The 27,751-nt window shown below is 40.8% G+C and overlaps 1 protein-coding gene across 11 annotated transcripts in view; it reads left to right on the forward strand.

Moving 5' to 3' along the window:
* Positions 1-27,751, forward strand: part of cacna1aa (calcium channel, voltage-dependent, P/Q type, alpha 1A subunit, a) — an 87,415-nt gene that overhangs the window by 10,848 nt on the left and 48,816 nt on the right. For all 11 annotated transcript variants that reach the window (XM_035996410.1, XM_035996418.1, XM_035996419.1 and 8 more), the window contains exons 2-18: positions 8,789-8,894; positions 9,524-9,663; positions 17,195-17,286; positions 18,259-18,411; positions 19,016-19,203; positions 21,197-21,300; positions 21,623-21,738; positions 22,639-22,683; positions 22,784-22,867; positions 23,807-24,013; positions 24,671-24,783; positions 25,020-25,132; positions 25,224-25,355; positions 25,600-25,672; positions 25,954-26,071; positions 26,476-26,543; positions 26,726-26,832. In XM_035996410.1, the coding sequence (XP_035852303.1) occupies positions 8,789-8,894; positions 9,524-9,663; positions 17,195-17,286; positions 18,259-18,411; positions 19,016-19,203; positions 21,197-21,300; positions 21,623-21,738; positions 22,639-22,683; positions 22,784-22,867; positions 23,807-24,013; positions 24,671-24,783; positions 25,020-25,132; positions 25,224-25,355; positions 25,600-25,672; positions 25,954-26,071; positions 26,476-26,543; positions 26,726-26,832 (1,959 nt within the window). The remainder of the gene's footprint in view (positions 1-8,788; positions 8,895-9,523; positions 9,664-17,194; positions 17,287-18,258; positions 18,412-19,015; positions 19,204-21,196; positions 21,301-21,622; positions 21,739-22,638; positions 22,684-22,783; positions 22,868-23,806; positions 24,014-24,670; positions 24,784-25,019; positions 25,133-25,223; positions 25,356-25,599; positions 25,673-25,953; positions 26,072-26,475; positions 26,544-26,725; positions 26,833-27,751) is intronic.

Consider the following 27,751-nt stretch of genomic DNA (forward strand, 5'->3'; position numbering starts at 1 on the left):
TCTAAAGCGGAGAAGGAAAGGAAGCAAAAGAGTGAGAGAGGTGAGGTAAAAAGCTGTTCCTGCTCTGCTTCTCATATGAAGCTGGGGTAGAGAGACAGAATAGTGAGATGGACTATGGAATGGCAGAAATAAAGAAAGGAGGGGGTAAGTCAGTGAGACAGAGACATTATAGAGACTAATGAGAAACAATGGAGAGAGAGAGAGAAAGAGAGTAAGAGAATCAAACTGCCTGTCTGCATATAAATCATTTAACGCAAAGTGGTGGAGATTCAAACACTCAGGGTTGGCCAGCTACACTGCAGCCAGAGCACACACAAACTTGTTTTTGTAACTTAGAGAGACATTGCATTGACTTATTCCTGAGAGACTTACCCAACCATAACAGCTACAAGTCTAACCTCAATCATAACCCTAATCTTAACCAAAAACCAAAGTCTTAACCATACGATTTAATGGTTTACAATGTGGAGGGACTAATTGTTTTTGTCTCCAAATTAGAGGCCAGTTCCCATGATGTGAGTGAACAGATTTTCGTCAACTACACACACTGAGTGTTTAAAGTGAGTTTCTGCTAATGCCCCCCCCCACACACACACACGCACACACACACTTTTTTTCTCCTCTGCTCTCTTTCCATCCATCCTTTTCACTCTCTCTGACTGATAGGAAGTGAAGTTTTGTCGTCTCCTCTCATGTTTCACTACCTGTACTTTTTTTTGTCTTCGCTCAAAGTTGATCCATCATTCTTTCTTTTTCTCTCTCCTCCCTGCCACTGCTGCTCAACTCGCTCTCCTCCACTGCATCTTGCCCTCCTTCTAATTGGCTGCTTCTGCCTTTTGCGATGCTAATTTAAAGCATTTGTTTGAAGTTTTGAGGATACTTTGCAGAACATCCTGACAGCTGCAAGTGCTGTTTAGTTTAGTTTGCTCGTAATTGTTGGCAATAATAAGTGCTTCTGTCTGCATATGTGTTATAATTTGTGTGTGTGTGTGTGTGTGTGTGTGTGTGTGTGTGTGTGTGTGTGTGTGTGTGTGTGTGTGTGTGTGTGTGTGTGTGTGTGTGTTTGCATGCGTGCGTCCGGTAATAAATGTGTGAATTGATCTGTATCCGTGAGTCCCTACAAGCAGACTCGGCACTAGGGTTTGCATGCGCATACACACACATGCACAAGTACACACTCACGGAACTAAAAACAAAAATTGAGTTTATGAGAGCCTAATCTATCTAGATTGCTTTTCATACTGGGACAATGTATTTCATTTTTCTCATTATGTGTTGTATGTAGGCTATTTTTCATCTGTAGTGTTGTCTTCTGGGAAAAAAACCTGATTAATCAGCCAACATTTTTTTAGAATATAGAAAATCTGGATTTTTAAAATAATAACTTTCTTTAAATAAAATAACCTTAAAATAACTACTTTCCATTTAAACAGCAACATCTTTACTATTTATCTTCACTTGATATTGCTCATCGGCAGAGCATTGTTTACTTTTACCTTGTCTGGGTGTGTGTCTGTGTGCTTGTGCTTGTGCATGTGTGTGTTTCACTGAAATATATCTGTCTGTCCTCCCACAGTGTTGTTACAAAGAGGTTGAGGAACACTGAGGTCATTTGAGGTAGTGAGAAACCTACATTTCCCTCTCTCTCTTTCTGTTTCTCTCTGTCTTTCTCTTTCTTCCTTTCAACAAGTGAATTGACATTTTATTCACATTTGTCAAAATTGCTCAGGACGTATTTTGACCACTGGCAAGCTGGAAGTCTCTAAGACAATCTTACATCCACAGAGCACTTATATTCCATTGGCTTATCACATTTATGGCTAACATATTACCAAATGAATAAATGTATAGCAAAGTGGAAATAATACAATGCTGGGGAGGAACGGTTCACCAACAGCAATTGAAAATGACAAGCCACACTGTTCTCAGATTGTAAATTGATCCTCGAAAATCTGATGAATGCATTGTGCTAGCTGTTTTTTGATATACTGCAGATGGGTGCCCTTGTAACATATATGGCAATTGAGAAATGGAAGCAAAATCAATATGGAAACACGCTGCTGTGTAGCAACTAGGGCATAAATCACAATAGCTGATGGTGGCTTACTTATAATACAGAAAACCTGACAGGTTTTTTTGTTATGGTGCCAAGAATTAACTTTGTTAGTCTTTAATGGTCAAATGATATTTAAGAGCTTTTAGAAAATCTGATCTAGTGAAAATCTAATGTCTATTCATTTTTACTGCATGTGTATGGACATTAAATAGAAGATCATATATTTCTCTTTTTCATTTGTCTTTGTTTCTCTCTCTCTCTTCTTTCCCTCTGGGTTTTTCTCCTTCTCCTTTATCTTAGCTGTGCATTCTGGCTCTGTTGAATAATTGAGAGAGAGAGAGAGAGAGAGAGAGAGAGAGAGAGAGATGCAGTGACGTGGGGCAGAGTTATTTTTGGGATTGGGATATGTGGAGAGAGAGACAAATTGAGAGAGGGAGAGAGTCTGTGATGGATTGATTTTTTTCTTGCCTGTGTTCTTTAGTCATGTGCTGCGGCTGTTACTAGACAAACCCTGCTGGAAACCTGCACTCTACCTGCAGGGCGTGCTGGCACACACACACACACACACACACACACACACACACACACACACACACACACACACACACACACACACACACACATTTATATACACGTACACTTTGGCAGTTAAAAACAGGCAAATGCACACAGTTAAATCGGCAAGTACCATCGGGTATACAAACAACAGTCTCACTAACACACCTGCACCATTTTTTTGAACATACATCTCATCTAAAACAAAATGTCGCATGCTACACTAATACTCTACACACAGCCCACAACACACACACACACCACTGTCAGCATCTTATACAAAGTGACAACTCGGCTATATGTGGGTGGTGAGGGAGAGGCAGTGGCAGGGGTGAGATAGAGACACAACATATGCCGTATGGAATAAACAGTCAGGAGAAGTGGGCAACTGTAAAGACTATACACACTGATTGATGCTAAATCAGACTGAGAGAGGCCAAGCAGGGCTAAACTGGCCTTCGAGCACTCCCATTTGTTTGGCATCGCAGTCAAACATGGTGCCAAAGTGGGATAAATGTAGAATCGTTAAATTATTTGTAGCACTGAGGCATGGGCATGGATTTGGTTTGGGTTTCATGTCAGACAGTGTTTTGATCCCGGTTCTTCTTTTGCTTTTGGTCGCAGTGTTGAATGCAACAGCAAAAATCAGGTTTTCATGAAACACAGTGATAAACTGCATATCCATATTCTGGTATGAATGTATGTGAAACTATGAGGTATTGCTATATAATTGCTGCTTCGAATGCAGACTCCATATTGAGTATTGTGGATGTTTTTTTCTCTTGGCTTAGGCATAGAAATGGAATCACTTTGTAATTTAAAGACTGAATCTTTAGCCAGGAATCTCAACAACTTACAGTATAGTCATTCATATTCATTTATATGTGAAAATGCAAGGCAATATTTGAAGGGAAACCTTTAACTGCGATCCATACGATTCTATTTAAAATGTATGATGCAGGGATAAAATAAGGTGCTTCAACCATGTCTCTTATCTTTTATGGCTGCTGATTATTAAAAATAATTAGATAGGTCTCAACCACAGTGCTTAGTCCCGTTCATTTTATCATATCAGTGCTTCTGAGAGAAAAGTGACAAGAAAATTAAGTAATCATTAGAGCTGTTCTGCCAGTGCTCTGCTGCATAATGTAACAGGAGAGAGAGAGAGAGAGAGAGAGAGAGAGAGAGAGAGAGAGAGAGAGAGAGAGAGAGAGAATATTTTTCATATTTGCATAGCCAGAATTGTGTCAATCTGAAGTTAAACCTGATCAAATATGGATTATGATAATGACATTTGCACTATTACTGAGGCTCTTTTTTCTTGACAAACATTTCAAGTGAATGTATCACAGTAAACAAAAAAAGTATATGGTTTATCAGAAATAAACTGAGTATATAGTGAATGTCAGAGTGAGAAAGACCAATACTAGCATGCTTGGTTATATTAATAGGGAGGCTGGCACCTTCCCAAAGGGTAGCAGCTGGTCTGGACTCTATTGGCAGACAAGTGAAGTGTAGGGAATTGAAGTCTAGTGTTGGTCTATGTGTGTACAGTACATGTATGAATATGTGTCCTTGAATGGCAATATGGCACGTGCATGGATGGAGTGGAGAGAGTCTAGAGAGGCAAGAGTGTTCATATGGTGGTGTGGAAATGTGTGAAGTTTCAGTATATGGAAGCTTGTGAGGGCTGCAATGATTTCATACAATGCCGCCATTTGTCAGTGGCACACATACATACATACATACTATATGTTACTGTAAGATGTATAGTCTCCCACCCACTATCTTCCTTTTATTCCCCCTCCCATTGTATGTGTGTGTTTTCTGCCGCTAACCTACTTTCGACAGAGCACACCGCTCAGAAGAAGAAAATACCGCAATACTCTCACACCCTTCTGTCATTCTCTCGCTTTATCCCTCATTCAGCACTCCTATGCTCTTCTTCTCTGCCCTTCTCTCTTCCTCACTGTTGTTTTCCTCCCTCTGCTACACCCCCCTCCCCCTCACCTCTCTCGCTTTTATTCCTCACCACTCACTCTTTTCAATCATGTCTGTGCCCACAGGACAGTTTCTTTCTTTCTATCTCTGTTTCTCTTTCCTACTCTCCTCTCTCTTTCATTTAGCCCTCCGTATATTTCCAACCTGGACTCTGTCCAACTGTCTTGCTGTCAGTGTCCTCGCGCATTTGCTGACGCTGCATCTCATTCGATATTGAACGGGTATGGCGTGATAGAGATAGGGATGATTGATGGGTGGACTCAGGGAGAGAAAGGTGGACTGAGGAGAGATGGGAAGGAGAGAGGCAAGAAAGTGGGGGAGACCGAGAAACAAGTGTGAAAAGAGCAGAGAGGAAGGAAAATGAGAAGAGGATGTGGGGATATAAAAGCAGAGAGGTACTGTATGGGAGAAAGAGAAAGGAGGCTTAACAGGGCAGGTAGAGAGAGAAATATATCAGTGAGAAACAGGCAGGGGCTTTACTCAGGAGGAGAGAAGGTAGGAGAGAGAGTGAACATGGAGACTGTATGGAGCACTGATGGACAAGGTGAAGAAAAGGCCAGTAGATGTGTGCGTATGTGTGCATGCGCCATTTGGCTCCAGTGGTGTACTTTGAGGGCCTCACTTCCCTTTTCTTGGCGAGACATCTTATCTAGACAGATAATAAAAAGCAAGCATATGCAGAACCACGGGTAGAGCGAGAGTGAGGCAAAAGAGAGAGAGAGAGAGAGAGAGAGAGAGAGAGACTAAAGACAAGGAAATATTACAAAGATAAAGGGTGGGAGAATGGTGAGAGAGCAACATATTCTCATCTCTCTCTTCCTCTTTTTCCCTCACCCCCAATGCTTCCCTTGCTTTTAACAATATATAGCCATTGAGGAAGGAGGAAGAGGAGATTCATTATTGAACGGTTTATGGCAGAGTGTGAGTCATTTATTCATATTCTGAATGTGTGTGTGTGTGTGTGTGTGTGTGTGTGTGTATGTGTGTGTGTGTTTGTGTTTGTGTGCGTGTGCGCAGGGGGCATCTTTAAAAATATTTGTGCCTCTGTGAATATTTCACACACCCATATAGACACACACACACACGCTGCCAGTGTAAAGAGGGAGCAAATCACGTGGCACCTTGAAACATAATGCTGGGACAAAATGTGCCTAATGGTCATCATACACAAACACACACATTGAACAGTCATCCGCCATGAGGAGCATTTCTAATACACGATATGCACACACATTTGTCCCTTCGTCCCTGTGTTTCTATATCAGTCTCTCTCCTTCTCGCTCCCTATCTCCTTGCTCCTCTCTATATTTCTCTCCATCTCTCTTTCCCTTTTTCAGTCAACTACACCCTTCCCTACTCAGAGCCTAGCACATACACACATGCATATACATATATACATGTACACACTCTCACACTATACACACACTGCTGGAGGGCAGGAAGGCTAATTGAGTAGTGCCCTGGGTGTTCTAGTAATGTGTGCGTGTGAGTAAAGAGCGGTCAAACAGATGATCACAAACACATGCGCACACATTGTGGGTTTGGACCAGTCTAGAGCTGTTTTTCAGTTCCTCTTGATCATGACTGGAGAAAACAAACATACACATGCACACTAAGGCTTATACACGCACACACACACACACACACACACACACACACACACACACACACACACACACACACACACACACACACACACACACACACACACACACACAGGCATGTAACAGACATGTTTCACACATGCACACATATAATGTGTGTCCATAAATAGCCTCTTCCTCCTTTCTGGATCTTCACTGTTCAATTTTTCCCCTCCTCCCACTACCATGGGAATGACTGCTCCCAAAGGACGCAAGCAAGTAGGAAAAAGGTGAAGAAGAGGAGAAAGACTATAATAGAGTTGAGTACAGAAGAATAGAATAGGGAAAGAGTGGATTTGTTTGAGTGGCCGGGAAATACAAATTACAAAAAGTCCAGTCAAAATGTATATACCTACTTTATATGCTGTAGATATCCATGATATGTACACATAATCATAATATGAATTATGAAAGTCAAACTCCTCTTTTTTTTCCCCATATTCTCATGTTTATCTCCTTGCCTTTTTTTCTTCCTCTATCCACTCCTCCCTCTCCCTTTCTCTTGCTCACTCATTCATCTCCTTCACACGTTTGCTCTCGCATTTTTTCTCTCTATCCACTCGCTCTCTCTTCTCTTTTAAATGTAACTATTTATCTTGTGACCTTAACGAGACAGGATGATTGATTTAAGTAGACACCACCAGAGTGTATGTGTGTATGTGAGAGAGAGAGAGAGAGAGAGAGAAAGAGCGAGAGAGAGAGAGAGAGAGAGAGAAGGACACACCTTTTTATTTATTTCTCTTTCTCTCTTCTCTTTAGCTCTCTCTCCCTCTCTGAACTAGCCCTTAGATGTACATAGAGCCAAACGGTGATGTCACAATAAATCTCATTCAGTGCCTAGGCATGCTATTACACACGTTCACTTTAATAAAGCCTCTGTCTGTTTATGTGTGTGTGTTTGTTTGTTTGTTTGTTTGTGGGTGGTGTGTTACCAGAACATACACTTAGCATATTTAACTGACTCATAATGATGGCTTGTGGGTCTGTGTGTGTAAACAGACGGCAAAAGCAGTGAGACGCCAGATATCGTTTCATTTGAGCTATAGGCCTGCTGTCTGCTGTCTGGCTTGCTTACACTCATTGTATTTAAGTTGCATACGTTTGACCTTAAATCTGACCATTAACATGAGAGTGGTGATATTATGTTCATTGTTTGAGAACTGAGGTCATTTAATTTAGAATTTTAGAGCCTGACCTGCCATACAGCCCCATGTGTATTAGAGTGCGGATCGGGCCGCATTTTTCTGTCCGAGCCCGGCCCGCGTCCGACAGAGCAGTAACCGAACCAGACCCGAGCCCAACAGACATTAACATATTTATGTCCGAGCCCGACCTGAGCCCGACACAGTTAAAATATCATTTTTATTCTCATACTAATGACACATGTATGTTTGTTTGTGTGGAAATCCTGCTTTTATTAAGCAACTGTAGGAAGGCTTTCGGAAATGTCAACAGATGAGCGCATCAGCGGTTGTCACAGCTACATAAACAAATTTCCGCACACAGGATGACGGATGTTAGGGTAATATTTTAAATTTATTTTAATCACAAAAATGAATTTGCATCAAGTGAAACAGGCCCACTGGCTACCTACATAATAAGCTGTTTAAAATTTAAAATGTTCAATGCTTTATCACGCTGATGTGACCGGGCCAGACCCAAACCTGAACATTATTTCTAAATATCTGTCTGAACCCGGCCCGGCTGTCGGGTACCGTCGGGTACCGACGGGTCCCGTAGGGTCCTGTCAGGCTCGGGTCGGGTATCCATCCTCTAATGTGTATATAAGGACATTTTTATTATTTAATATTAGTGTGCAAACATTTTCAACAGGTTTTGGGGCTTTTCCGCCATGGCACATTTTATGCAGGATTTCTACCTTTTATACCTTTTGGTTTTAATGGACACATTCTTTTAAATTAGTAACTAAGGAATAGATCATAGAAACTCCCCAAGGAGTAAATATTCTGATTAGATTATTGTGTACAAATTTGCATATCAATTAGTTAGTCTTATTTTTTTAACTAATGGAAGTCCTTGTAATGTTGACAAGTCTTTTTATTTTTTTACTATGTAAGACTTAATAATTGGCTGTGCATGTAACTTTAAGTTTGGCCCATCTCAACAATCATAGTCCTGTCTCATTTGCACCTTCAAAAACGTACCAACCTGTTATTTAAGAAATATCAATTAACAAAAAGAATATCCTAATCCATACATAAATTGTGCATAGTAGTAATGAATCAATATTGCAGATCTGTGTCATTTTTTGCTAAGCACAGATAGATGCATATTGAAATTTGTGCGATTGTTGACAATAATGACCCATGTGCATGCTGAAATAAAACCCTGACTGCCAGCAGGCGTATTCAAACAAGTAATATCAATGTGAGGCACATTATGCCATGACTATGTACAAAAAAAACACTTATCATGTCAAGCTGTACTTTTTAAATGTTGTGTATTTAATACGATAGAAACTGTTAAGATTTATATCTCGAAAAGTGTTTGTTCCTTGACTGACCTTCCTTACTCCATTTGAGTGGATGATTCTAGCCACCATCATTGCCAACTGCATCGTCTTGGCTCTGGAACAACATTTGCCTGATGGGGACAAGACGCCACTCTCTGAGCGCCTGGTGAGTTAGACAGGCATGATACAGTATGTGAGCCAAATGTAAACGTGATTAAGTCCAGGTGACAGTGCTGACTCCTTATTGATTTTACTTCAGTGAAGATGCATGCAGCTACTCTACTGAAAGAGGCAGTCAAACAAGGATTCTTTTTTCACCTTGAAAATATTGTAATGATACAGATTTTCTATGCACTACAACACACAACAAAAAAATACACATTCTCACAGATACCAAATAAATATACAGTACACACAATATTGATGGAGGGGCCAATTCAAAGGGAAATATGCTAATGTTATATTCAAATGAAAACCTGAGTATGCAGTTGTGAAGTTATAAAAAAACAAAGTAGATGCACTCAAATTCTCTACCATCTCTACATAGCCACACTGAAGTTGACACATATTTATGAAAATGCTTCTTCTGAACACAAACTTATATAGCTACTGATAGGTGTCTCAATTTGTCTCTCTGTCTTTGTCCATCCCTCTTCACCTTCCTTTCTCCCTTCTTTACCCCCTTTCTTCCTTTACTTACTCTCGCTCTCTCTCTCTCTCTTTCTCTTTCTCTTTCTCTTTCTCTTTCTCTTTCTCTCTCTCTCTCTCTCTCTCTCTCCCCCCCTCCCTCCTCAGGATGATACAGAGCCGTACTTCATAGGGATCTTCTGTTTTGAGTCTGGAATAAAGATCCTGGCACTTGGGTTCGCCTTCCACAAAAACTCCTACCTGAGGAATGGATGGAACGTCATGGACTTTGTGGTGGTGCTCACAGGGTGAGTGGCAAGCAAATAGACACTACCCGAGCACACAAACACACACATACAGTACATGCACAGTATGTAGCCTCCCTGCATGAACACTCAAAAATGCACACACAAGGTCAAATTAAGATGTGGTTTTCCCTTTTCTTAATCAACTAAAACTGCAGAAAATGAAGTAGATTGTTGTAATACACAAGTGTGTATGAAAATGTGTGTGTGTGTGTGTGTGTGTGTGTGTGTGTGTGTGTGTGTGTGTGTGTGTGTGTGTGTGTGTGTGTGTGTGTGTGTGTGTGAGAGAGAGTGTGAGTGTGTGTGTTTGTGAGTGTCCTATCCCTGCTCCTTTGCTCTAATGAATGGCCCCATTCTGTGCAAGGCAGCAGTCAGATCACAGAGCAGAACTGCAGGCAGCCAGCAGCCTGGGTAGTGGACAAATGTCACCACAGTATACACAGAGAGGGGGGCACGGAGGGGAAGAGACATTGGATAGAAGGTATGAAGTGAGGATTTACAAACATTCACAGGTGTTGGTAGCTAAATATAGATGGTAGAAGCAATGAGAACTAATGAAGAGAGCAGGAAGTGTAGGTAAGAAAACAACAGAGGGGAAAACTCTCCCTCCAAAAAAAAAGTGAGGGTTTGCAGTACAATAACTCCAACATAACATAGGACTCCAATCAAGATTTGGACACCTTTTAACAGCAGAACTGTGAACATGTATGAAGACCAACAATGAAAATGTGGTCGGCTTTAGATGCAAACTGATTTATATTTCAGTGATGTAGAAGAGGTGCACTGATTTGTCTATGCTAGATGGTTCTGTTTTCCCAACACGTGTCTATCTGTTGATCTGTCCAACCACTGTCAAATGACATTCCTTCGTTAAAGGCACCTTTTATCTCATGCAAGTATCGCAGGCTGTGTGATGGTATGCTTACACCTGCCACATGCTGCTGTATAGGTGCAGTTTTTGTTAAATGTTTAATATACATGACTGTGATTGCATAAGTGATCAGTTAGTGAAAAGGTGAAAATCGGTATTAAATGCCTGAGTATATGTTATTGTTGATGTAATAATACTCTCAGTTAACTGAACCACGAAACTTCACCTTTAACTGATTCTGTCTATTTAAACAACTTGGCATAGAGTAAATCACTGCATTTTGACAGCAGTAATACTGTTTTCCTGTGTAATTCATTCATTGGATAAGTCACGTAGTTAAACTGTGTTACTATAGGCTACTGTATCCAATGAAATGATTGTGTGGGAGTGCTGGCCACAGATTAATATGTTGAGGTCATTGCATGTTAGTGTGCATGCATATGGTGATTTGGAGAGCTTTATGGGTTACATAAACCTTGGTTATCTTTGCTGACAAAGCACCAGGGAAACTGGTGATTGCCCCCCTCTATCCACCATCTCTCTCTCTCTCTCTCTCACACACACACACACACACACACACACACACACACACACACACACACACACAAACTCTGAGTGAGTCAGCACTCAAGGGGATTTATGCTTATTTCTGCGTTAAAGCCACGCCGTAGGTACGAATGTAGGTACGTGTAGATACAAACTACGCAGTAGCCTGACCTGCACCTCTCCAAATATGTAACTACACATCGCGGCGACGCAGACCACAACAACTGTGATTGTTCCGCTTGGCCGTGGCTTGGTAGCGTTGCATTTCCTCTTACTCATTTTACGGGTTCTCCTTCTCCGTGAACAACATGAAATCAGGGAGAGGGTTAACATTTCCTGCTAGAGCTTTACCTCCGTGGTCAGAAAGCACAGGGGAGACACTTTATTTCTCCCTCTACGCCTCCAGAGTCGGTACTCGCTTCGAAGCTAATCCCCGTCACTCTCTCATTCGCCCTACCACACACTCCCAAGCATACACACATGCTCTGCTATTTTCTTAAAGAGATATGCTACGGCGACGCGTGCACCAGCGCACAAGTATAAGCCTCAGGCCACTTACGTAGGCTACAGCATAAGCTCTGCGTAGAGCCCCCGCAGAAGCATAAATCCTGCTTCAGTCTGGCAGTATGTCCTCATGCTTTAATAAGAGCAATCATGAAGCCAAGCTCATCTCAGCATGGCACAACAGTGTGACTGTAATAGAGAAGACGAGTGAGAAGACGAGTGTCAGCGAGACAGCACGAAGTAGTGAGATGCAGGGAGGTGGAAGGAGAGGAAAGAGAGGTAGAGCAAAAGGAAGCAATGCAGTCCTTAACACTTCCAGTAAATGCCTGGTCTCACATAACCCCCCTCCCCTCTTTGTTTCATAATAGGAAAGCTTATGTTTTGACAGTGAAACCCTCTGAGCAAGCATGACACAGCAGTTAAATAATAAGTGTCTCCAATAGGCACAGGAATTGCTGGTGTTGTATAGGAGATGTTGATCCAACATGCAAGCAGCACATTTTTTTCCCCAGATGAGAGTAAAGCCTATGTCTGTAATGACAACCCATCTCTAAAATTGTAACTGCAAAGTACTTCCTGACTTAGTTGTTGAAACCAACAAACATGGGCATTGCTGTGTATGTTGAGACTCTTAAGACTCCCTTTCAGCGGCATTCCCAATGCTTTTTAAAGTGGCCTGGCTAGGACATGGAGATCATCCATCATGTTTGTTGGCAAACTAACATTCCTCTGGACAATAGATTCATGCTGGGTCCTCCCTCTCAGCATCAATAGGTCTGTTGGTAGACTCTTCAGATGTGATGTGTCTGCTGGCCTCAGGGTGATCACTGCTCCACCTGTACTGATTGCTAATAGGTATGCAACCAAAATAAAATGCATAGTGTTATCAATAGATGATTGACAAGTGCACCACAAATTCTTAGTCAGAATGTCTGAGGCAAGAAATTTGGCTAAAACTTGATCAATTGTGGATAGACAGTCCGAGTAAGTAACAAATCACTCTGGGCACCTGTGATTAGTCAGTGAAAAAGACTGAAATTCTGAATTGGTGAAAACAGATCATGAGGCACTATTTTGCAAGCTCAGATTTAGAGAAAGGAAAGTAAAGCGAGATGTAAGAAATTAGTCAAAATAAAGAAAAAGTAAACAATATATGTATTTTGCAATGTAAACAGCCATACAACACACCCAGATGATGAGTAGATGTACAGACAGAGAATATGCTGCAGCACTTACAGCACAACTGTACATTCCCATGATACATTATGTACACTGACTGAAGTCAATACATTTTACACACACACACACACACACACACACACACACACACACACACACACACACACACACACACACACACACACACACACACACACACACACACATTCTTTGTTGTGTGCTCTCTATGAATGGGGGTTGTGTTTTTAGCAGTGCAGCTCTTTGAAGATGAAAGGCTACTTGGCCTTTCTACCTACCCCTGGACAAAACCTTTGATAACACACTGACCAATGCATGCACACACACACATTTCCACTTCAAACATTCCTTTCCATTTCCTACTGAATCCTAGTGCACTTCCTTGCGTGACACATATGAAGACAAACACACAAATGGCACTTAACATGTCTGAATAGATTAGCTATTCACTCCACAACCTTCTTGGATGTCAGCGGATTTGTGTGCACCCTTGTTTCTGTGCCCAAGTGTGTGTGTGTGTGTGTGTGTGTGTGTTTGTGTTGACCTATCTCTTGTTGTAAATTGCCTGAGTGATTTGGCTCTGGGAATAAGCTAGTTGTTTTTTTATGCCCACTATTGATTATTAGTCCAATTACCCTTAGTTTACAGCCAGTCTCGCCTTGCATCCTCCTCTCCGTTCCTCCTTCTTGTACCCTTGTTCAGGTTCTTTTGATTAAATACGACCGGGATCTAGAGGCACTGCCTTCAGTTCTATCATTCTTGAGTTGCTAGAGTTGTTTGTTTCTGTATGGACTTCTGAAATGAAGCTATGTGTGTGTGACATTTTATATATATATTGATGATCTTAGGAACACCCTTGCTTGCAAAGGTAGGGTATAATATTGATATAAGAGAGCATTTATAATTATTGATACATTAAGTATGAACTAGTTGAATCATGGTAATATAGGAAAGCAAGGAGACAAGGAAAGTGGAGCGTTTGGAGAAGAGAGGAAGTGATTTGGTCAGTGATGTGGACAGAAATAATTAGCCGCATTTAGCTGAAGTCAGCCGGAAAGCAAGCGGAGAGAGCGGGCAAAAAAGATTGTGTTTGTATAATGTGTTGGTGTCCCATGAGAACGGGTCGGTGGGGAGATTGTGTAATAGTAATATTGCTTAATATGATTCTCTCTGCATTCCTCTGCATACAGTGCAGGTGTGTTTACCTCTGTGTGTATTTAGTTCAAGTGTATAAGGTGTCCTATAGGCAGCATATCTGTCCCTGGCAAGGAAGAAATTGTTGTCCATTGGTTATTCCAAATGACCTACTTTCTAGTGTGCATATGTGAATAAAATTATTCTCACTCAATATGTTTGATCACCAACCAGCGCCTGTGTAGATGTGTGTGCTTTTGTGCTATCTATGTGTCTATTTCTGTTTGTGTGTGCACATGTGTGTTTGTGCGAGTTGTGATGCATTTACATTATAGAGAGAAGAGATGAGAAAGAAAAAAAAAAAAAATCAATCATGCTCCTCCTTTGGCCCTGTTACCAAGGTGATACAGAGATTCTATCAATGAGCCAAGGTCCCTGTTGCCATGGAAACTCTTATGAATGAGAAAGGGCCCAGTAACCGTGGAGATGGTGTGAATGAGGACTGCCTCATCGGCTTGACACAGTTTGTGACGGCAGATGCTGTTTTAGAAACTAAATTCTTCACTATTACCATCATCATTGTCAACATTATCATCATCATCATCATCATCATCATCATCATCATCATCATCATCATCATAGTCATCATCAGTGTTTTTACTATTTTACTATAATCAGTCATGTCACAGAAACAAATTACATAACATAATTTGTATTACAAAGAAAGTACTCAGAGATACGAAACAGACATATTAATATGTAATACACAAGTGTATGTGAAAACGTGAGTGTGTGTGTGTGTGTGTGTGTGTATTGGTTCATGTCTGCACATGCATTCACACCCATACAGCTCCATTTATGTTGTAAATAGTATGCTTTAAGCTTAAAACTGTATGTCCCCACATTTGAACATGGAAATCACAAGGCTGACTATCCTATCATATACTTTTTAATTCTCCACTGATTTGTTGAGTCTGACTTCTAAATCCATCTGAATTTTGTTACTTGTTTTATCATTATCTTTTATTTAGACTATTCCTTTCTATTCATTGTGTTTCTTTTCCCTTGTGCAATACATTGTGTATTTCACCTTCCCTTCCTACATCTCCTGCCTCTCTCCCTTTATTGCCATCCTCAATTGCATCAATGCAGTGTTCTGTGTTGCCTAGTATCTTCTAGGCTAAAGCACTAAATCTTTACCTGCTTTGTGGGTGATGCTGTGTAGCTAAGCCTGTACTCTCACGTCCTTTTGAAGCGGAGTGCTCCACAAGATTATATTGTTATTAAGACTACTAGCACTATACATTAGTTAAAAATACAACAATGTGTCAAAGTAATAAAACAACCTACTAACCCTAAAAAACCTCAACATAATATATATATTATTTCCCAACTAGTACTAGTTAATGCAAAAATACCAAAAACAGATAAGCAAACAATTGGGACTCTAAACATCCTACAACAACCTACTTGGCTGAATATATTGATATTGCATTGGCTACAGTACAATTTACATGTGTAATGTTTTTAAGTGTAGTGTTTTAAAAAACGTTTGTTAAAGGTTGTTAAAGGTAAAAATACTGTGAAATGTCAAAACCCACAATCCACAGGGAAATGCACACAGCCCTCAGAAACTGTGCTTTTAAACGAGCCGTCAGGACTTTCGTACGGTTGTGTTGTCACCACTATACTATATATAGGTAGAAATTGCCGCTACGGTGCCATTGCAGTCATTCTCAGGCTGCAATGACAGACGCCGAGGGCGCAGATGCGGAAGACCCAGAAACGCTGACAAATTAGAGCAGACTGGGTTTTTTCGGGAGGGGGGCTCAAAGAGACAAGCGCTAAATCAGAGCGTTTCAGACAGAGGGTCAATACAGGTATATTCAGACAGACAGTGTGAGAAAAAATATTGAGTTTTTTTGGACATTAAAGCATGTAAACAAGTTCTAGGAGAAACCCAAAATACAAAAATGAAGTTAATTATTGGCTGCTATATACGATGATACCGATACAGTAATTAGCTATCACTAATAAGCACTATTGTTTAGCTATAATTTTAATATCACTTTCAGTAATACATCTGAATGTTTTATTATTTCTTTGGACAATAAAGGGTTTAGTGAGTTGACAAACGGCACATCTGCCATTATGTTTTAGCCACACACACAGCTGAAGTACATTGTTGCCTTGTGACCAAACCAGGAGCCTGTGATGAGGCATTTGATATCACACAATGCCATTGCAAGGACTCTAGACTAGTGATGGGGCACATACCACTGCGGGGGGGGGGGCTTCCTGGTAATTCAATACAGCATTCACTCATAGATCCTGTGTCGGTGTTACTCTTTCCTTCTTGCCAATTTCATAGGTTTCCAAGCAATGCAGGCTGACTTTCAAACCTGTGATTAAAGCTCTGCTGTGTCACTGGGCCTCTTAGTGGAACAGAGGGAAGTGGAAATGTGTCAGAGAGATGGAAAGAGAGAGAGAAGTGGGAAGGAGGATGATTCACAGTGTGCGTCAGACGAGGGAACTGACTGGAAGTCTGGCGGCATAAGGGAACATCTTAACCATCTGAAGTACACACATACACGCATATGCTGTTTACAAGTCATTATTCAGATGAGCGGTGATACAGGTGCTGTAACACACACCATAACACGTTTACTCTTGCAGTCTGGTGACGGCTCGAAGAGAAACATTTCAAACGTACCAAGAATAAAAATAAGTAGAAATAAGCAAGTCAGCATCTCTGATTCTCACCATCTGCCAGTGCTCTCTCTCTCTCTCTCTCTCTCTCTCTCTCTCTCTCTCTCTCTCTCTCTCTCTCTCTCTCACACTGCCTTTCTCTCTTGCTCTGTGTCTCCATGCTTCTGACTTTGCCCATCTTTCATCTCCTCTCTCCTCCCCATCACTCCATCTCTCCTTTTTCATTTTATAGTCCCTCTGTCATCCTGTTACAAAACACTGTCCCTTCGGCCCATCCCTTTCTCGTCCTGATACACTTCTCTGTCCTACTTCACTTGTCAGCGCTATTGATCAGCTCAGCTCTTACAGGATTTACATACAGTGCTCACCCAGTTGCTTGTAATGACCTGGCACGGGGCTGTGTTTAAGAGTGTGTGTGTGTGTGTGTGTGTGTGTGTGTGTGTGTGTGTGTGTGTGTGTGTGTGTGTGTGTAAAAGTGTGTGTATGAGTGAGGCTGACTGAGAGGTACAAGCTTGACTATCTTAAATATTGATTGTGTTTGCACACTTTTGTGCATTTGTCTCTATCCCTTAGGATCCTGTCCACTGTGGGTTCAGATTTCGACCTGCGGACCCTCAGGGCTGTGCGAGTATTAAGACCCCTCAAACTGGTGTCCGGTATTCCTAGTAAGTCAAAACTCTTCATTTGACATTGAAAAATATACTTATATAACTTTTACAGTTTTTTGCCAGCCTACTGCCTTGATCCCAAACAGCTTTTTTGTTATTCCTTTGTTAAGAAAATTACATACCAGAACAGTTTCAGATTTTATTGGAGGATCAAAATAGCATGGAGAAGCATTTTGTGTCAAAGTTTTATGCAACTTCTGTGTTCTGCATAATGCACCCAACGTGTTCAAACAAAAGTGGTTCTTCTATGCACTCTCTGCTCCTTTTTTAAATGTTATAGCAGCAGTAGTGTTCCAGCACCACTGCAGTGTTATTAATAGCGTGGACTCCACTACAGGGCTGAACAAGCAAACCAAGGCTTACTCATCATAAAAGTCACTGAGCTTCCTGTGAAGACCAAATTAGAGTTCCATTCCAATATGTGATATATTTGAAATATGTGATCGGTTTTCACAAAAACAACCATTAGTATTAAATAAAACTTACTTTAAAATGTGGCCTTTAATACCATTTGTTTGTTAGAAAACATACTTGACAAAACCCTCTGGTATGATTTTGACCTCAACTACATGTGTAGCATATCAACACTGACTATATTGTGTGATCACAGGTTCAATCCCTCCATTACATATTGTAGTGTGTACCAGGTAACAGGCTGCTTCCTCCAATGGGGGCAGCAAACTAAGTATGTGATATAGTCACAAACTGATGGTCTTATCATATCTCGGGTTGTCATTATGACAACACTGAACATTAAACAGCTGGTAATGGAGGAAATGAAGGGATTTCTTTTTTAGAGAGTTTACTGTAACTGCCAAATAAATTGAGGGAGGAAGAATAGGTTGCACCTTTTTTTTTACCTTTCAGATCCCTGCACCTGATTGTAATCGTTGAAAAGACCTTGGAATTAAATTGATGATGGATGTTAATGATTATAAAAGTATTAATACTGTATACACTGTCCTCCAGGCTTACAGGTGGTGCTCAAATCCATCATGAAGGCCATGATTCCTCTGCTGCAAATTGGCCTGCTTCTTTTCTTTGCCATCCTCATGTTCGCCATCATCGGCCTGGAGTTCTACATGGGCAAATTCCACACAACCTGCTTTGACAATCACACAGGTAAAAGTGTGCGTGCGTGTGTGTGTGTGTGTCATTATTGCTAGGGTTAATTGGCTAACTGTTTGCCCCAATAAAGACATGTTCTGGTTGAGATAGACAACAATAGTTCAACAAAATAACACATTTGGCGTTAAAATGTTTAATAGTACTTCCATATTCATTTTAGCTATACAGTGTATCTGATACAATAAATATATTGTGCTAAATAAACAATAAATAAATAAATACACTTCATGTTTATGTGATGGGAAATTAGTCTAGTCTAATGAATGTAGTTGAATTCATTGCTAATATCTGCATAATTCCCTTATTTCCCATGTATGGAGTTGAGATCATAAATAATATTCCATCTACAAAAAATGAATACTGTTGAAAACTTGTTGTTTGGTCTATTGAGCATGTATGGCGAATCTCAAATGTCTATTTTTTTCCGCCTTTACCTTTTTTTTGTAGCCTATTACTTACATATTTAATTCCAGAAAGTAAGGGGCAAAATCATATTTTGAGCCAAAGGATAGCACTCACTATTCTTAAAAACAGACAACATATTTGCATATGCCTGCCTTCTGTTTTGAAACACCTCCCCACTTTGATCTATGTTCAGGTGAGATCCGAGAAGAGTTTCCATGTGGGAAAGAGCCTCCGTCACGGCTGTGTCCAGAGGGCACCATGTGTAGACCGTACTGGCTGGGACCAAACTATGGCATCACCCAGTTTGACAACATCCTGTTTGCTATCCTCACCGTCTTCCAGTGTATCACCATGGAGGGCTGGACTGACCTGCTCTACTATGTATGTACTGCTGCACAATGTTCAGAACCCATTTACACACTCAGTGACCTTATTGTCCTCTTCAGCCTCCCCAGGAAAACAGAGCATGTATATAAAAGTAAAGAATGCGGTAAAGCCGGAATAAAAGGCAGGTCTCTGTGCCAGTAAGTTTAGGCAAAAATATAGATAATCATTCAAGTGAAGAGGATGATAACCATGCAAAACCACAAGACAAACACCTTAGCCAATTAATTAGATTCAGAGTAGAAATTATACAGTATCAGTTTGTTTGCCATGCTGACCCTGTTGTTAAGAACAATGCCTTGGTTTGGCACTTTTGTATGCATTTTTTGTGGCCATTTTGTGTGGCTAAAACTGCCATGCAATATCGGGGGGGAAAAAGCAAAAATGAAATACCTAGTCAAATACAGCTGAACTTCAGTCTTATGTTTGTCCAACATGCCTGGCAATAGTCTCAATCTTAATAGTATTTTAATGCTGCACAACCAAATCATCCAAGATTATTTTCTCTCATAAAATACTAAGATTCAAGTGTTAAAATGTCCAATGATTTTCAGTGAGTCTGCCCATAAAATAAGTACCAGGTCTTGAACAGTGTCATCACTCATGCCCAAGACTAAATAGTTCCCTGCTGTCAGTGGCAATGGTTGCTAGGAAACCAGAGGTAGATGAGGGTCTTTGAGTGTTACTGTACTGTAGTCGTCTCTTTCCCCATCTTATCCTTCCCACTGCACTTTTTCTTTCTTTATTCCTTGTTTTTCTTTCTCGTTCCTTTCTTTCTTAGCTCTCCTCTCTTCATTTCCTTCCTTCCCCTCTTTCCATCTCACTCTGTGTGTCTCTCCCTATGTCCCTCCTTCCCGGTGCTGCTCTATATTTAAAAGGGCCTGTTCAGCCCAAGTTATTCTTGCAGCTGCTGGGGAGGGGAGCGATAAAAGTTTAATGGTAGAAAAAAGGGTCTGCGGTACATTGGGTTCACAGCAGCAATACCAGCTTACACGCAGGAAGAAGGAAAGATGGGGGAAGGAGGAGACAGGTAGACGTTAGACAGGGAGGCTATGAGAAAGAGAGCACAACGTGGGAAAGAGAAGAGGGGGTCTGGAGGTGGGAAAGTGTAAAAGAGTGTAGACGTCATCAGTGAAAAGGAGGAATAGACAGATTTCATGAAAAAAGGAAGGGATGAGGTAAGGTAAGAAGGTATGAATCAAGGAAAGAATGAACAAACATCAAAATGAAATAAGGAAGACAAAAGCAGGAGACATGGTCCCAAAGAAGGATGCACAAGGAGAAAGAGAAAACAATAAGGAGTGAATAAAGAAAATGGAAGTAGAGTCTGGTCAGAAGGGTGGTAGCGACAGAGAGGGAGAGACCAAAGCATTTGTTATATATTATTTACTCTGCACTGAGCAGCTAAATAGAGTGGCAGATATGCATTTACTTATTGAGATGACTTAAAGCTAAATCATGTCAGCCCTGCTGTTGGTAATATTTTCAGCAGCGGAGGAGAGCACTTTTGAGTACATTACCCCGCATTTTTTTTAATGGCCACATTTAATGATGACTTTAAGGCAAATTTTCTAACATGATGTTCAATCCAGATGTTGTTTTTTTAAAATAATTATATGAATAGCTTTTGAGAAACGCATATAATATGCGCCGTACCTAATAAATGCACCTTAATTTGACAAGCAGGCCTAATAAATTGCACTGGTATTTGGTTTAGTGCATGGCTACGAAGTTTCAGTACAGACGGACCGAAACTGATTCATGCAGCTGTACCCGTTCTACCTGTGCCTGTTTCACGGATTTATTCGACGTGTTCTACAGTCACAAGAATGTCTAATGTCTCTGTTGATGATCTTGGTCCTTATAAGTTGTGACAAATGTCCGAGAGCTAATCATTGACTACTCTGTGTGTGTGTGTGTGTGTGTGTGTGTGTGTGTGTGTGTGTGTGTGTGTGTGTGTGTGTGTGTGTGTGTGTCTGTGTGTTTCCAGAGCAACGATGCCTCAGGGAGTGCATGGAACTGGATGTACTTCATCCCCCTCATCATCATCGGCTCCTTCTTCATGCTCAACCTGGTGCTGGGTGTGTTGTCAGGGTAAGCGTTTGTGTGTGTGTGTGTGTGTGTGTGTGTGTGTGTGTGTGTGTGTGTGTGTGTGTGTGTGTGTGTGTGTGTGTGTGTGTGTGTGTGTCTGTCTGTTTGTGAGAGGGTGCTTGTGACAAATATATTGTAAAGGTTGTGTGTACATATCAATTTTTTTTAATTCTATAGTAATACTATGTACATTAGTAGTTGCATAGATTTGGAAATGAATTTAAAAATGATTGTATTTTATTGCATGTATGTCACGCTAAAAATGCATGGTATCTGAATTAAAAGTGTCTAAATTTGTGTGGCATGCGTGTGTGTGTCCCTACAGGGAGTTTGCCAAAGAGAGAGAGCGTGTGGAGAACAGGAGTGAGTTCATGAAGCTCAGAAGACAGCAGCAGATTGAAAGGGAACTCAACGGTTATCTGGAGTGGATCTGCAAAGCTGGTATGTACCATATCCTACATGTGTGGTTCATTTGTGTAATTAATCCATTGTCCATTCATTAATGCATTGTCATTAAATTAAAAAATAACAATAAATAAAAATAAAAATGTTGGAGACATTATTAAAGCAAACTCGACACTTTCTGCCTTCAAGCGAAGATAATTTGGTGGATTTGACTGTGAAGCAGCAGCAGGAAATAATGATCTATAGTCACTGGGTGATACTTATCTATTTTAATTATATTTTATTTGCAAGAATAAAATATGAGCATTGTACTGAAGTAGTTAGAAGCACACTAACTATCACGATTCACAATCAAACAACTCAGTCATGAAGCTTAAATTATCAGGCAAGTTTCTGGGGAGGTATAACGTAGGTATAGCTCTCCTCAGAATGTAACACAAACAAACCTGAATTATAGCCAGTTACTTGAACAGGTAAATATATGTCAACAGCCTTGATTTACTTTGCTGTGGCTCGGATTAAAGACACTTGTTTGATGCTGGGATAGAGAAGACACAGTGTTTGTCCGTAGTTCTCTTTATCTCTCTTGTCTTTTTACTCTGACCCATCTGCTGAGGGCAGGAAAGATGTAGAGAAGATAAGAGGAATGGAGGGTTGGATGTTGGATGTTGGAAGGAGTGGATAAAGGGGCCGATAGAAAGGACAGACCTTTGATCTTCTTGAAAAGACCATCTACATAAAAACAAGGAAGCTAAAAAACAAAAGAGGGAGGGATGAGTTGCAAGCACAGGTGCAGGCCAGAGACTTTGTTTCCACTTTTAATTAAAATGAGAAATGGCAATTGATGATAACAAAAGATTGATAGATATTCTTGACGTCATTCAATATAAATTGACTGTGGCATATTAACATGTTTTGTTCATGTGTGTTTTGTAGAAGAGGTCATCTTGGCGGATGATGACAATGAAAATGAATATGATGGTATGAATTTGCTGATTTAAAAAAAGAAATTATCCAAATAAATGAAACATACCAGTTATGTTGTGTTACAGATTAAACAGTAGTTTTTTTTCTATTACAGGCTCCCGTAGAAGAGCCACAAAAAACCATAAGAGCAAAGCTGAGCTGCTAAACCCAGAGGAAGGGGACGGAGATCTGGCAGTAGGTAAGATACACACACACACACACACACACACACACACACACACACACACACACACACACACACACACACACACACACACACACACTCAAAGGCAAACCACAGGTACATACAGATGCTATCTTATCTTGCATATCAGCATTACCTGACCCTGCTCTCCTTCCCTCTCCTTTCCTCTCCTCTGCTGCTCTGCACTTCTCTCCTCATGTTACTTTTTTCCCCTTTCCTCAACCCCCCCCCTCATCTTTCCACCTTTCTTTTCTCCTTCCTACTTCTCTCCTCCAAACCCTCTTCCTCTAGCCTTCTCACGCTATGCAATTCTCCCTGTTTTCTCCTAAGACAAAGGACTTAAAAAGGACAAAGGAAAATATTCTACGTAGTATATGTTGTGCACTAGACATCATGTAATTTGGACACCGCAATAGACGGTATAATCTGCTAAAATGAGTACAGATCATATGCGTCTGAAAATGAATTATGCATCAATATTTATTGTAATTAAAAATATAATCAGATATAAAAAAAGAGAGTATTTCAAGAAGCAAAAGAGTCGTGGAGTAGTGAAAGTGATGTTGTACTCGCCTGCTCTTCTCATGAGCAGATTGATCAGGAGAATCCAAGTTGAAGCTGTTCTTCCTAAATGACATTCACTCTGTTTATTCCCCATACTCTTCTACTTCCCATGGCAACAACGGGATATATATCATCTACTGCATGTGTCATTATTACTGTATGTGCTCAAGTAGAGTGTTTTGTTGTGTATGATTTTTGTAATTGTTGTACCTCTTACTGTGTTTACGTCACAAATCAGAAAGGCAGAAAACACTGTGGACAGTTCCGCTTTTCCAAGATGCTGAAGCATCCCAATAAACCACTGTTAACTTCACTGTTCACTTCACTGTTAATCTTACACTGAACCATTTGCCTTGCTTATCCTTTCAGGGTCACCGTTTGCCCGTGCCAGCTTGAAGAGCTCAAAGCTCGAAGGATCAGATTTCAAGCGGCGGGAGCGACGGCTACGCTTCCTTATCCGACACGTTGTTAAGTCCCAGGCCTTCTACTGGACCGTACTGTGTTTGGTGGGCCTTAACACTATGTGTGTGGCTGTAGTGCACTATGACCAGCCAGACCCACTGTCGGATTTTCTATGTGAGTAGGAGGGAGGGGGATACATGCATACTTTGTGCAAGCATGCACAGATCATCTCCACAAATACTCTCATCACAGATTACTGGAAGGGAGTGGGTGAGAAAATTCTTAAGTAAATGTGACTAAATCCATGAAAGAGCTGACCCAACCAGTTAACACAAGCACATCCAACCACGCAATGTCTTCCGCACAAATTCTTGCTGTTTCTCTCTCTCGTTTTTAAAATATAAACGTTACATATACACACACACACACACACACACACACATACACACACACACACAAATGGAATTAAATTCAATTGAAATGACAAACAAAATAAAAATAAGCCAAAATATAGAAACCAGAAGATGCAAATATGAAATAAAAACAATAGATTTTATATACCCATGGTTTATACTTCACCCGAATGGTGTAACCTAGGATACAAAACAACACAGTGAGAGATTGAGCTTAGAGGATGAGTGAAAAGCATATTTGCTAATTAAGAATACAAAAACTGAAGAATTTCAACGTATTTTGATACAAATTGCAGGTTTTATTAACAAACTCGAATTACAAAATGGCTTTTTGTATTTAAAATGCATGCTTAAATACAGTTATCACAAAACACTGCCATTCTTTCGTCTCTCTTCTTGTCTTCTTCCCTCCATGTAGATTTTGCTGAATTAATCTTCCTGGGGATATTCTTGACGGAGATGTGTGTAAAGATGTATGGTCTGGGCAAGCAGGCCTACCTCAACTCCTCCTTCAACTGCTTCGACTGCATTGTGAGTCCCAGAGCACCTGGTGACCCCACATAAAGACAAACAAATAAACACGCACAACAAGCACAAACTCATAAGCAGGTGCAAACACTCATTTTACACCTGTATGTGCACACATGTGAAAACATAACCATGCGCAGACACAGACACAAATATAGTGATGATTTGCTGATGTGTGCACAGTGTTTGCTCATTATGATGAATAACCACATGCTTGCATATGCTTGTGTTTGTATTAGGTGATATGTGGAAGTATATTTGAAGTGCTGTGGTCCATCATCCAGCCGGGCACATCGTTTGGCATCAGTGTGCTACGAGCTCTCAGGTTATTGAGGATTTTCAAAGTCACCAAGTAAGTCTATTATTATTTTATTTCTTATATTCATACAATGGACATAACATTGCACCCAATTCAACACACGCTTTCTGTCGGTTTTCAACAGGTACTGGGCATCTTTGCGTAACCTAGTCGTCTCTCTGCTCAACTCCATGAAGTCCATCATCAGCTTGCTCTTCCTGCTTTTCCTCTTCATAGTAGTCTTTGCTCTGCTGGGAATGCAGCTCTTTGGAGGACAGTCAGTGCTCTTTTCCTTTCCTTGTCTTCTCTCTCTGTGTCTCTACCCCTCGCCTTCCTTTTTAATAGTTTGCGTTTAATATTCTACTAAGACATTGGTTGCTCTTAGTTGCTAGTTTGGCTAGTCGTTTTTCAGAAGAAAAAAAAAACAGAAAACATTTGTTCTACTTGGAAAATGCTTCTGTGTTTTTGCTCTCACTTCTCTTTTCAATCTCTCTCACCCATTTATTTTCTTCCCCTCCTAGGTTTAATTTTGAAAATGGCACTCCTCCGACCAACTTCGATACCTTCCCCGCAGCAATAATGACAGTGTTCCAGGTGAGCAAAGGAGAAGATGTAAAGGGGAGGAAGGGAGGGCAAGGCTGGGGGAGGGAGGGAGGCAGAAGGGTAGGAGAAGACCAGGGTTGGATTAGAACAAAACGGTTAAAGGACTTAAGAGGATTTGCACGCAAGGAAGATGTAAAAAATGTAGAATGGTACTTTTGCTTTCTTAAATGTCATTAGTCATTTTAGATGAATAAATATTGTCTATGCGTGTTTATATCAGAGCATAATTAATCATGTGTGTGTGTGTGTGTGTGTGTGTGCACGCGCGCCAGATCCTGACCGGCGAGGACTGGAACATGGTGATGTACGATGGCATCAAGTCTCAGGGCGGAGTCAACAAGGGCATGGCCTTCTCTGTCTTCTTCATCGTGCTCACACTTTTTGGCAACTGTATCCTTTGACAGTGAAAATGCAAAGAAGCACACAAAACACTCACACACACATACTGTATATATAAAGACATATGCTTTAAAAATGTTGTTTGACCACTTTAGACTGAATACACGTCCATGCAAATTCAGACGCATCGTATGTACAGACACAGATATTCACACTTATTTTGGTAATCTTAATCACCATAGTGCTCATTCTGTAATCTGCATATTTTTTGTCATGTATCCCACTAGGTCCAACCAGAAACTGATGGGGTTGTTATTGTAACATGGATATATTGGCTAAGACATTGGTTCTAGTAAGATCCAACAGATCATTCTGCTTTTTTTAGTACGTGTATGCTGTATACACATGGATAAACAAACTCCTACATGCTGGATTTCCTTTAACTCCGTGCTCAGACACTCTGCTGAATGTGTTCTTGGCTATCGCTGTGGACAATTTAGCCAACGCACAGGAACTGACCAAGGTATACGACAGTCCAATTTTTTTTTTTAAACTATGTAGGCTACTATTCATTTTCTGAATGCTAAAAATCACAAGGGTTATGCTCCTCTACTCAACAAATGACTTCTGTTTCCCTCATTTGCACTAGTCTCATCTCATTCATCTCTTTGCTTTTGATTTCCTTCCTAATCTCTCTTTCTGCAGGATGAACAAGAGGAAGAGGAGGCTGCCAGTCAGAAGATTGCCCTGCAGAAAGCCAAGGAGGTGGCTGAAGTCAGCCCACTGTCGGCTGCTAACCTCTCCATTGCAGCGTGAGTTTCTGACTCTTTTACTGTGCACTCTTGTTTTTGTACCCATTTTACAGTAAAACGCCAGGCAGGGATTTTAAGGGTGGAACATTTGCACTAATTTTTCTTCCTCTCTCTGTCAGCTTTTCTCTCTCTTTTCTTGTTTTTATTTCTATTTCTCTTTGTCACACTCTTTTATGCATACTAAAACACACACGCACACACACACACACACACACACACACACACACACACACTAAGCCAGTGTGGATTGATCTGGGCCAGCCCTCCTCTGGTCAGAAGAGTCAGAGTCTTTGATCTTTTTTCTCTGTATACCACAGGGGTCTTTCCTTTCACTCCTGGTAAAGGTCACACACTCGCCCATAGAGACACACACATACCACTTTATGGTCTGTCCGTAAAAAAGCACAACAGGGGAACCCACGTCTGCTTAGGAATACCACACACACAACACATACACACGGTTGTGACCTTTACCGCTTTGACACATCAGCCTCTGCCCACTTTATATCTCACACATACTGTAAAGATGCAATGAACAAACATGTCCAAGAGGCAAACATAAACATGGTCAATGATTGTTCGTCATTTCGTGAATTACTGTACTACACTGTGGTGTAAGCATTTGTATCTGTGTACCAGTAAACCTTACCTGGGAGTCCTATTGAGGTTAAATATGTATTTGTCAATGCAGTGCACGTGTGTGTGTGTGTGTGTGTGTGTGTGTGTGTGTGTGTGTGTGTGTGTGTGTGTGTGTGTGTGTGTGTGTGTGTGTATGAGAGAGAGAGAGAGAGAGAGAGAGAGAGAGGTTTGCCCACCTGGCCACCTGCACATACTGTATATAGAAAATATGACAGGTGTCCCTAAATGTTGCTTAATCCTTTTGTACTTTAAAACCTAAGAGGCTAGGGTAGAGTCGATA

The sequence above is a fragment of the Sander lucioperca genome, chromosome 21 (genome assembly GCF_008315115.2).
Source record: "Sander lucioperca isolate FBNREF2018 chromosome 21, SLUC_FBN_1.2, whole genome shotgun sequence".
NCBI classification, from domain to species: domain Eukaryota; kingdom Metazoa; phylum Chordata; class Actinopteri; order Perciformes; family Percidae; genus Sander; species Sander lucioperca.